General features: G+C 43.3%; 1 protein-coding gene across 1 annotated transcript in view; it reads left to right on the top strand.

Moving 5' to 3' along the window:
- The window catches only part of MAN1C1 (mannosidase alpha class 1C member 1), a 212015-nt gene that overhangs the window by 148464 nt on the left and 51279 nt on the right, over positions 1-12272 (top strand). The window contains exons 3-4 of the mRNA XM_051988207.1: positions 3546-3661; positions 6508-6588. Of these exons, the coding sequence (XP_051844167.1) occupies positions 3546-3661; positions 6508-6588 (197 nt within the window). The remainder of the gene's footprint in view (positions 1-3545; positions 3662-6507; positions 6589-12272) is intronic.

The following is a 12272-nucleotide window of genomic DNA, read 5'->3' as shown; positions in this document are numbered from 1 at the left end:
TCCAAGTCACCAGCGTTCTCTCTCTCCTCCTGAGCCATCAGGGCAAGGTTCAGGCACTAGCTCCTTTGTGACATGGGACTAATTACTTAACCTCTAGGTCTTAGGAAACTTCTAGGACTTATATACTAATTCATGGATAGATAGGAATCTGCAGGGGAAAAGGATGTTCCCATAGTGAGGGACTTCCTCACAGATCTTTTGCATTTTCATCACTTGTGTTAAGAAAAAATGGAGTAGAGAGGGGAGGGACTAGAAGCAGAGACCAATTATGAGGCTATTTCATTCGAGGTAGGAGATGAGCAAGAGTCTGAACCAAATATAGATCAACTGAATTTATTTCAGATCTTGATTTCTTGATTTCTTTATTGCTGAAAATCAGAAAAGGAAAGGATGAATAACCAGGTAGCAGGGGTGCTGAAGGATGATTTTTCTCCTTTTTCAGATAAGGAAACTGAGACCCAAAGAGGTAAAAATACTCACCTCTGTTTTAGCAGAGGCAGGAGGCTTGAATGATGCACAGATCCGGGGCTAACTCATTTTTGACCTCGTCATGCCATTGAACATTCCTAGACCTCATCTTCCCCAGCTTCGAAAGGGTAGAATAGTATCTTTGTTTCAAGGAGAATTAAATACGATACTTTAATGCACTGATTCAGATCTTGGAATGTTAGAGGTCATCCAGTCCAACGCCTTCCTGAAGCAAGAATTCTTTCTGCAAAATCCCCAAATGGCCATCCAGTTACTGCATAGATACCCACCAGGGTGGGGAGGTCACTTCCTCACTTCCTAAGTTTCACTGGGGGACCATTCTAGTTGGTGTATCTTTGACTCCTTCTAATTTGAACCCATTGGTCTTAGTTCTTTCACCACAAAAAAAAATAATTCAATTACATCTTCAACTTGTTTTGCTGTTTTTGAGTCATTTAAGTCTTCCTGGTTCTCCCTGACCTCATGGTCATGGGAGTGATACAAGGGAGGGACACTTTAGTCCTTAAAGCTACAGGATGATGAATGGATGGGGGTACCTCATGCAAGAATAATGGCAGAACTGGCTTGATTTGTAGCTTGTGGTTCCTCCAAAGGGAGGAGGCCAGAAAAGGAAATCAGCAATTAGGACAGTGGATCTCCGAGGATGGAGCTCCTCCAGGACATGGTCTCTGATGTGGTCGATGGATTGGCAGAGGGGGATGTAAAAGAAATGATGGAGGGGAAGGAAATCTGGAAGGAGCTATTCTGAATGTGAAGGGCTTTTAGTACCTATAAAGGTCAGCCACAGTATGGATAATGCATAAGGGCAGATAGTCTTAAAACCCCAAAGTCATTTCTATTTGAATTTTTTGGATGTGTTTTCATACTGACCTTTTAAGGATGGGAATAATTAATATTCTGGGAATTCACTCCAAAAGAGAAATAATGAAGCCACAAGGGGAAGGCTTGACTCAGGAGAGTCTGGGGTGCTGCCAGTTTCTTCATGCTGCCCACTCCTCCACCCTGCATCCTATTCCAGGCTGTGAATAGACTTCCCCCACCATGAAGGTCCATCTTTATTGGAGGACTGTGGGTAGCAAAGGCCTTCACAGCTGTACTCTCACAGAAAGGTAATGAGGAAAACTAAAGTCAAGGTAGCTGTGAATTTTGTAAATCTGTTCTAGAAATGAGAACTCAGATTATAGATTTCAAAATAGAAGAAAACTTATCTGTCTGATGCCATCATTTTATTATTGTTAGTTCATGTCTGATTCTTCACAGCTCTATTTGGGCTTTTCTTAGCAAAGATACTGGACTGGTTTGCCATTTTCTTTTTTTTTCATATTTTATTTTATTTTATAATAACTTTATATTGACAGAATCCATGCCAGGGTAATTTTAGGTTTGCCATTTTCTTTTCTAGCTCACTTCACAGATGAGGAAACTGAGACAGACAGTTAAGTGATTTACCCAGAGTCAAACAGCTAGGGAGTGTCTGAGACTAGATTTGAATTTCTTAATTCCAGTTCTGTCCACTGGGGCATCTAGCTTAGGCAAAATAAATGCAAGATAATTGGGGTAGTGGGGAATGTGGCTCTTCTGGCTGGAGAAATCAAGGAAGGCTTCTTGTAAGAAATGGTGCTGGAAATGAGCTTCTCCAGAAAGCTTTCCCTGATGAAGCAAAGGACCTCAGAAGTGGAAGAAAGCTTAAGGTCATCTTGGCCAGTGTTCTGTCTGATCCTGAAAATGACTATTTCGCCTGTGTTTAGTTAATAGGGACTCGGTAACTCCTATGGCAGACCATGTCATCGCTGGCCCCTCTGTTAACGTGAAGAGAATAGCTGCTTCCTTTTAACTTCTACCAGATTTAATCCAATTCCACAAGCATATAGTAAATGCTGTGCTGGGGACATAGAGATGAGATGGAAAACAGGCTGCCCTCAAGGAGTTTCCATTCTATTAATCCTAGTTCAACCCTCTGGAAGGTTGGAAAAGCAAGGGAGGAAACAAGCATTAATTAAGCACATTATGTGTCAGGTGCTGTGTGCTGGGTATACAATAAAAGCAAAAAAACAGCCCCTTCAAGGAGTTTCCATTCTATGGTCTTAGTCCAATCCTTTGAAACAACGCAGAAGTCTTCATCTCTTTTCCATTGAAGGGATGCCAACCTACACAAAACTTTTCCTCCTTTTTTTGTACCAATTATTTATGCTGCACAATTAACTCCCTGCTGTATACATTGTACTATCCTTTTTGTCTAGTTCCATTGCACAACGTGGGGCATTCTATGATCTTGGTATGTATCTAATTATAATCCTTCTTAGTCCAACTCAGTTGCCACCATTTCCATATAAACAACTATGATCCTTTCTTTCCTCCTCTTCTGCCCTGTTAATTGACTGTTAATGTTCTCTCTTCCACCTCCTAGAACATTTCATCTGTACTTTTCCCTTGGCTCTATCCCATGCAATTTTCTATTGTACTTTTTATATTGTACTTTTGGTACTTATATTATACTTATATTGTATTATATTTAATATTAAATTAATATTTATATTATACAATATAACAAAATTATAAATAATAATAAAATATTACATATTTTATTAAATATCATTAAATGTTCAAATATTTTTTAAAACTAATTTTAAGATAATAAAATTAATATTAAATTGTAAGCTCCTTGAAGGCAGGAATTACATTCTTTCACATTTTCTTATCACTAAACACAGACTCTGGCACATGGCAGGTGTTAATAAATACGTGTTCTTGAATAGAGGAGGCAGAGAGGCCCAGAAATATCATGGGAGCTTATGAACCTGCCCTCTGTCCACTAAAATACCCTAAGTAAATTCCCTCTTGTACAATCTCAACAGGCTAAAGTTCAGAAGAGTTCCAGGTGATACCCTGGGTCTGAATCTGTCTTTCAAAGGATCCATCCACTACAAGAAGCTTAATTTTGCCCTTGTCTTTTTTAAGGGTGAAAAAAAAATTTGGATTTTTTTCCCCAAAGAGAGATGGGGAAGGGAAGGAAGGGAATGAACTGTAGTCAAGTTGCTATTTCTTTGTCCCTGCAGGAGGCCTTGGTGGGGCCACAATCATTGATGCCTTAGACACTCTGTATATCATGGAGCTGGAGGATGAATTTCAAGAAGCCAAAAACTGGGTGGAGAAGAGCTTCGACTTGGATGTGGTAAGTTGTAGAACCTTGTATGTCAAAGCTTGAAGGGGCCCTAGGACAGAGAATGTTGGAACCTAGAATATCATGGCTGGGAGGGACCTTAAAGCAGAAAATGTCAGAGCAGGGACGGCTTTAGAACATAAATTAGAAAGACCCTATAACAGAGACTATCAGAACTGGGAGGGATATCAGAACATGGAATGTCAGAGCTGGGAAAGTCCTAGTCAAATCTGGAATGGGCTTAAGAACCCAGAATGTCAGAAGGACCTTAGGACCAAGAATGTGAATAGTAAGAGGGACCCTAAAACTAGGAAGGTTCTTAGGACATGGGATGTCAGAACTGGAGGGGACTTTAGAACATAGTCAGAAGTAGAAAGGACTTTAGAACTGAGAATGTCAGAAGTGGGAGGGCCTTAGAATATAGACTGTCAGAGCTAAAAAATACCTCAGAGCATTTGTACTGGAAGAGACTTTGGAAAAACTGGAAAGAACTTTAGAAGTAGAACAGGAGAGCAGGAAGGACTTCTAGAGGCCTATCTCTCTCCTACAGAGCAGACAACTGAGCCTGAAAGACATGATTGAGCAGGGCCACGTGAATGAAGAATGAAAGACAGAGGCAAAAACTTGAACTCATGTTTTCTGATCCAGATGGTTCTTTCCTTTGGCGTCAGAGAATCAGCTCTCTTTGTTTCAAACTTGTTTTTAGCAAAGAATACAACTTCTATTTTCCCAGCTTGATCTCTACATGTCCCTACGCCCACACTACAACCTCGGGTGGCCCCGAGGGAGTGAATGAATGAGAGAAATATTATATGTGACTTCCCGGCATATAACATTCTTACTTACCTTGAACAAGGAGGATGCACATGTAACCTGAGAAAATCCCAGAATCCGGCCATTCAAGACATCCGTTGGAGCCCCACTGATGATTATTGGCCCAGCGGGGCCTCACACCCCATTTTCTCATTCAGAGTCATCCTGTTTTTCTCAGAATAGCATCTTGCCTTTTTTTTTAATTTTTAATTTTTTAAAGAATTGATCATGGGAGCTTAGGGCAGGCCAAAGGGGAATGACTTCAGATGTCACCAGATATGGAGGGAGGAGCTTGCTGAGGTCTGTGGCTCAAACCTCAGGGAAATCATCCTCATTAAACTAAGATTAGGGAGATTTCAAGGCCAGGAGGCTAAGATCATCCAGGAGAACCTGGGTCTCTTGTCCAGCTGGCTTCTGTTTGCCTCCTCCCTCTTTTCCCTTGTTGTCCTCCCTTCCTTTTCCCTTCCCCTTCTCCTCTTTTCTTTTTCTTTTTCCTTTGTCCTTCTTCTTCCTTTATTCTTTGTTTCTCAAAATATAACCAATAAAACTAATTTATTGTGTAGTTCTTTACAGTTGACAAAGTCCCCCCTCTTCCCCCACACACACTGTAATGTAATGGGAATATTACTATCCCCACACAGTGATCTGATGGCCGAGGCCTTATTCAAGCCAGAGCTCTTTCTGCAATCATAATAGAAAGTCAAATTTCCTTTTTTAAATTGGGCTTGTGATTTCATGGACCTGAGAACTCCCAGGGAGAAAGCTCCCCCATCCAGGGCAGATCTACAAGGCCCCACTCCGCTGTGTGTAGGGAAGTCGATCGACCCAGGAGCCTCCACCCTTTGGCCTTCGCTGCCTCCACATTGGTATAGTGTTTGTAAAGCCCATTCCTCATCATGCTTCCAGGAAGCAGATGGCACGCGTTCCCATTTGCAGATAAGGAAACTGAGGTTCAGGGAAGGGAAAGTCTGGCCCAGGGTCCCACAGCTCATTTTGGGATAGAGTCAGACTAAGGCCTTGTTCTCTAAGCTTGATCCTGCAGTGCCTTCCATTGCATCAGAATCCTTTTGTCTTTAGGCCCAGCCTCTGATAGTGATCTTTCACTTTTCATTTTCCCTTCAGTCCCTTCATTTCTCATGTCTGCCCCCCATTTTCTCTCTGAAGTTGCTCTTCCTCACCTGTTTATTATTAACAATGATGAAAGTTTCAAAACTTAAGGGGTTATATAAAAAAAAACCAAGATAATTTTTTAAATTTAAAATAATAATAAAAATAAATTTAAGGGGTAAGGTAGATGCAATGGAGAGAGGGATGATTTTGGAGTACTGAATTCAGATTCTGTCTCTGACATTCACTTGGGCAAAGTTACTTTACCTCCATGGGACTCAGTTTCCTCATCTGTAATAGAAGGGGGAGTGGGCTCTTGGTCTTCCTGCTCTACAAGTATGATATCATGGGTCTCTAAAACCCAGGCAGGGCAGCTATCCAAATTAGCAAAAGAGAAAAACAGCCCCTTCTCTGCCCAGCACCCAGAGGGTCCAAGCAGGAGTATGGCTGCTTCGTTGTGCCCAGCAGGCATACTAGGGAAGGAGCCGAGAGTCATTTTACTTGGCTAGTCACCAGTCTGGGATTTGCTGTGAGCCTCCCAGGCCAAGGCTGGACCCCAAGCCCACTCCCACAACTGGGTCTGGGGTAGGTGCCTTCTGAGGCAGCTGGACTGGCTGGAGGGGGGCTGAATTCAAATCACAGTTCTGCAGCTTCCTCACTGTGTGACCTCAGGGGAATGGCCTCCTTGTCTGGTCCTCCACCCTCCCATCGGTCCAGAGAAGACTTTGGAGAACCTTTCCTTCTTCTTTAAGTCCTGTCATACTATAAAAAGTCTCATCAAGTTGGGATATCACAGACATATCTGACCCAGGGAAGGGCTTAGGATGGGGAGGAGGCAGGTGTGGACTTGCTGAACCTTCTCTCTTGTCATGAGGATTGAACACGACCTTGCTGCCCAATTCACCAAGGATTTTCCCCATTTTTTTCCTGTGCTTTAGAAAGGAGATGCTTCTGTATTTGAGGTCAACATTCGATACATTGGTGGACTCCTCTCAGCCTACTACCTGACAGGAGAAGAGGTAAGACCTGCCAGGAACTTGGATTACACATTCCCTCAACTGAGAGGACCCTTAGAACCCGGAGGTCAGAGCAGGGAGGGCCCTTAGAACATGGAATGTCAGAGCTGGGAGGGCCCCTAAAACAAAGAATGTTAAAGGATGCTTAGAACCCAAAATGTTTGAGATGGGAAGGCCCTTAGAACACAAAATATCAGAGCTGGGAGGGCCCTTAGAACCCGGAGGTCAGAGCTAGGAGGGCCCTTAGAACCCAGAGGTCAGAGCTGGGAGGGCCCTTAGAACCCAGGAGGTCAGAGCAGGGAAGGCCCTTAGAACATGAAATGTCAGAGCTGGGAGGGCCCCTAAAACAAAGAATGTTAAAGGATGCTTAGAACCCAAAATGTTTGAGATGGGAAGGCCCTTAGAACACAAAATATCAGAGCTAGGAGGGCACTTAGAACCCAGAGGTCAGAGCTGGGAGGGCCCTTAGAACCCAGAATGTCAGAGCTGGGAGGGCCCTTAGAACCTAGGATGTCAGAGCTGGGAGGCCCCCTAAAACAAAGAATGTTAAAGGGGGCTTAGAACCCAAAATGTTTGAGATGGGAAGGCCCTTAGAACACAGAATATCAGAATTGGAAAGGCCCTTAGAACCCAGGATGTCAGAGCTGGGAGGAGCCGTCCAACATAAAATATCAAAACTAAAAAAGACTTTAGGATCAAGTTAGAATCAAGAATATCAGAGCTGCAGAGGATCTTAAGGACTTAGAATATCAAAGGTAAGTAAACTGAGACCCAGAGAACTGAAGACATAGACATGACATGTTTAAGCTGGGCTTTAGGAATCCATTAGTCTAATTCCTTATAAAGACATTCTGTCCAAAAACAAATCAGAACCTGTCTGGAAGGGATCCCTTAGAAGACTGCTCCAGGTCATACAAAGAACCTGTGTAAGAGGCAGGATTCATGCCCTGCTCTCTGTCTGATAAGCTCTATGCTTTTCCAAAATGGAATCTCACAGAGAGAAATCTTAGAACTGAGTTGGAAAAGACCAGCTTCACAAATATGATGCCGGGAGACATGGTTGGGTAGTTTTGTTTGTTTAAACAAAAAGATTTAAGGGTGTGAGGAGCTCAAGATCAATCACTTGGTGGGATGGGGACACCTAGTGAAGGTGCTGTAATCCAGACACCTAACTTCCAGGGACATAGAGGCCGTGGTCCGTCTGCCCTCCAGAGACAACTGGGACCACTGAGGCTAGAGGACTGAGCCTGGAGTCAGAAAAACCTGAATTCAAAAGCAGCCTCAGACCCTTAACTGTGTGACCCTTTGCCATCCACTTACTCTTTCTGCCCCAGTTTCCTCATCGACAAAATGAGGATCATAATAGCCCCTATCTCCCAAGTATCAAATGATATATAATATTTAAGAGCACACAGTAGGTGCTCCATAAATGTTTATTCCCTTCCCTCTGCTCCAGTCAGACTACACAGAGAGTGCCTCGTTTACTTCTGGGGGCCACGTTTTTGGAAAGACAATTGATAAAGTGGATGACATCCAGACATGGGCATTTCAGTCAGAGGAGGGGATCCAGGGCCAAAATGATCCTGAAGTCCGTGCCATCTGAAGCCTGGGGGATTAAGGATTGGCTTGGAACTGCCTTAACTGGGATGAGAGAAAGCTCAGAGAAAGAAATGAGAACGCTGGCTTGCAGAGGGTGAGGGGCTGCTTGTTCCCAGAAGGCAGAATCAGGAGTCGCAAAGGGAGGATGGGGAGAAGCAGATTTAGCCTGGGTGCCTCAAGTCCTGTAAGCTAGGCTAGTACAGTGGAGGCTGGGGGGTCTCACTGGGGGCCATATCTCAGAGAATTGCTCAGTCCTTACAAGTCCAGCCCCTGCCATTTCATAGATGGGGACATTGAGGCTCAGCAATGGGAAACTATTGCCCCAAATCACACAGTGGCAAGGGCAGCATTTGGACCCCCAAGTCCAAAGCATTCTCTGCCTCTGGAAGATGCCCTCAGACCGTAGGGATTATAGAATTATAGAATTCTGTGATTCTCTGAGCTGATTCCTCTCAATGAGCCTAGGATTCTGCAGTTCCCGTTTTCCCCTTCCCCACCCACGTGTTCCAGTTTCTAATCTCATTTTTTGGCCCCTGTAGAAAACCAGTCTTCCTTTCACCATACCCTCTCTCCATCCAGAGACAAATATTACTTCCCAGCTTCTTGGTAAGGGCAGGGAGACCAAGGCCGCAAGGCTGTAGAGAAATCAATCTTCCCCCACACAGTCATCCTCCACAAAATCTTTTCCTGCTTCCCCTGAACTATTTTGACAGGCCAGGCTTCGGGGTCAGCTTTGGAAGTAAAAGCCGCCGGGCTTTTTCTCCTGAGTCACTAACACAGGCTTCTTTTGATCAAATGTAATCTTCCGAGGAGAGATGTCTGCTTGTACCAATTTGTCCCCAAATGATTCTTGATGGGAGCGCCAGGCTCCGGGGCACTTGAAAGTAGAGCTTCCCCTGTCTTCCAATGACCGCCAAATGAGGAGTGGGAGAAGCGCCTGTCTGCCCACCTGTCCAGTTAATGGCCTGGATGTGCCCGGAGGAAATGGGAAATTTCAGAACCAGGATTCAAGGCCAATCGACCGGGTTACTTCATCAACTCAGTCCTTCCCCGTGCTCTGCCTTTCTGAGTGTCAGTAATTGGGAACAAGGCAAAGGCCTGGCTTTCTGGGAGTGATTTCTGGAAGGGGCCGCAGGTGCCACAGAACGAGGGCCAAAATTCGTCAGGAATATGAGGAGTCCTTCAAGTCTCGGTAACAAACTCCAGATTGCAAAGCTCTTTGCTCCCAACAGACCCATAATAAAGGAGGGCTGCAAGTATTCCCAGCCTACCGGCTCTATGATCTTAAACAAACACGTCACTTCACTTCCACGCCTCAATTTTGTTCTCTGTGAAATGGGGATATCAGTCTTTGTACTGCCTACTTCAAAAGGGTTGCAGAGGATTATAATTATTGCAGCAATCCTCAAAAATATCCTGGAGAACACAGCCAATAAAAGCCTACTGGAAACATACCATTATCGCAGACCTGACATTTGTCCTGGATTGCCCAGATGTAGTATTGATTCAAAAACCAGGAGAAAAGTATTTTTAATAGATAGATAAGTGTACTGGCCTTAGAAAAGGAAGGTGTGCACTCGGGCTCTGCCTTTAGTTTTTACTGTAAGTTGGCTGACCCCAAGCAATTTGCCATCACAAACACTTCCAAGATAGAGGAAATGACAGTTCTTCAATATATAGAATAAGCCCCAGGGCCAGTTGGGTGGCCACCAGATAGAATCCAGCTCTGGAGTCAGAAGGACCTGAATTCAAATCCAGTCTCAGACACTTATGAGCTGTGACTCTAGGCAAGTCACTTAACCCCAATTACCTCAAAAATAATCTTAGTTTGGGAGATCAGAATCTGGCAGGGGCAGGAGATATATGTCATCCCAATTTTCCTGCCTGATGCTTTCAGTGAATCTACAGGTGATACACTCCCATGAATATCTTCACTCATTCAGCGACAAAGGGTATCTGTTTAAGCTAATTGTGCAGCAGTCCATGACATATTTAATATACAAAAATAATAATAGGGGCAGCTCGGTGATGCAGTGGATAGAGCACCAGCCCTGAAGTCAGGAAGACCTGAGTTCAAATCTGGTCTCAGACACTTAACACTTCTCAGCTGTGTGACCCTGAGCAAGTCACTTAATCCCAATTGCCGCAGACAAAAAAAAAAAAGAAGAAGAATGGAGAGCCACTTGTCCTCAAAGTGTTCCCATCCAAATTCCATTTAAAAAAGAGAAGATAATAAAAACTAGCATTCTTCTCTCTGATGATTATTTCCATTTATCTTCTCCATTTTGTTTGTATAGAGGTATTTTCTTTTTTTTCTCTTTTTTAAATTATTATAGCTTTTTATAAGGTGTTTTCAAATTGTTTTCTCCTTAGACCATGAGTTCTATGAGAACATGGGCTGGTTTTTATCCTTTCTTTTAACCTCAACAGTTAAAACAGGACCCAGTAAATCATCCTTATCTCATAAATGTTTCCTAATTTGACTTTTATTACAAATCTCACATTATTTGACCTTCCCAACCCCCTGCTTGTGGTACAACTATGATTAGGCCCATTTTACAGATGAGGACATTGACTTGCCCCAAATTAGGAATACTAGAGCCTGCATATGAAAGCAGCTGAGTTGAAGCATCTTTCCACACTATGGAAATTAAATGGTGGCAGTGAATGGGAAGATCTTTGCCTTCAGCCAAGACACAGGACAAAAAGAAGGGTCTTGAGAAGTTTCTTAATTATCCTTCCATAGGAACAAAGAATCTTAGACCCAAAGCTGCAAGAGAGCCAAAATCCTTGCTCTATAGGTGATACAGTGGATAATATACTGAGCTTATAGTCAGGAGTGTGATCTTGAGCCTGTTTCCTCATCTATAAAATGGGGATTATACTAATAGTGCCTACCTCTTAGGGTTGTTGTGAGGATCAAATGAGATAATAATTGTAAAATGCTTAGCACAGTGCCTGGCACTTAATAAGAGCTATACATATTATCATCATCATCATCATCATCTCATCACCACTATCACCATGATCATGCTCATCATTCTCTTCCCCTTCTGGCCACACTCAGAACCCCCAAAGCATAGTTTCAAACAAAGATGGACACCGGGTGTTCCCCTTTTCAGAAGGGGCTGCTCACTGGGACCATAAGAAGCAGCCTGGGAGCCCTTTCAGTAAGGGTATTAGACAGCTGACCCTCTCCCCCTGGTGGAGAGCACGGAAACGCTGCCTCTCTGAGGGAGTTTTCAGGGACTCTGCTCCCGGATTAAGCCTGTGGGGTGCTGGCCGTAGTACTCATCTGTGAGTTTCCGCTGAGGTGAGTCCTTCTGGGTGGGCTTGGCAGGGACCAGAGGTGGGCACCAGGCTAATCGGTTAACTGCCATCTGGCTTGCTGCAGGGAGAATAGCTGGGAAAGACCCAGATCCCCCTTCTCTCTTTCTTTAAAGAAAGGAGACTCTTAGATAATCCCCAACAAGTCCCATGTGACATGAGGGCTTTGCCACAAGCAAATGAAAAAAGGGTGAAGGATTTGGAATGAGGAAGATTTTAGTTCAAATCCTGAATCAGATACTGTTAGTTGTGTGACTCCAGAAAAGTCATTTAATGTTTTTCTTTTCAATTTTCTATGTGGTTAAGTGACTTGTACAGGGTCACACAGGTAGGAAGTGTTAAGTGCCTGAGTCTAGATTTGAATTTAGTCCAGTACTCTATCTAGCTATCCTAACACTTAACCTTTCTTAGCCTCAGCTTTCTCATTTGTAAAATGGGAGAGGGGAGAAAAAAGTACCTACTTCATAAGATCAAATAATTTAGATAAATGACCTTGCAAAATGTAAACTCTACACAAACTTGAGCTATTACTTTTTCTAATCTCCCTTTTGCTGCAGGGCAACATCATCTTTTGCTCAGAGACTCTATAAAGTGATCTAAAAAAATCACACTATGAACCTAATACAGCTTTGATTTGGAATTTTACTTTTCCCTGAATTATTTAACAAGTTGGGTCATCCCTTGACTTCAGAAATGGAAATGCGAATAATCCCATTTGACAGATCTGAAAACTGAGATTTCAAAGAAGTGAAATGACTTGT

The sequence above is a fragment of the Antechinus flavipes genome, chromosome 3 (genome assembly GCF_016432865.1).
Source record: "Antechinus flavipes isolate AdamAnt ecotype Samford, QLD, Australia chromosome 3, AdamAnt_v2, whole genome shotgun sequence".
NCBI classification, from domain to species: Eukaryota; Metazoa; Chordata; class Mammalia; order Dasyuromorphia; family Dasyuridae; genus Antechinus; species Antechinus flavipes.
This window is presented reverse-complemented; position numbering and strand designations above follow the sequence as displayed.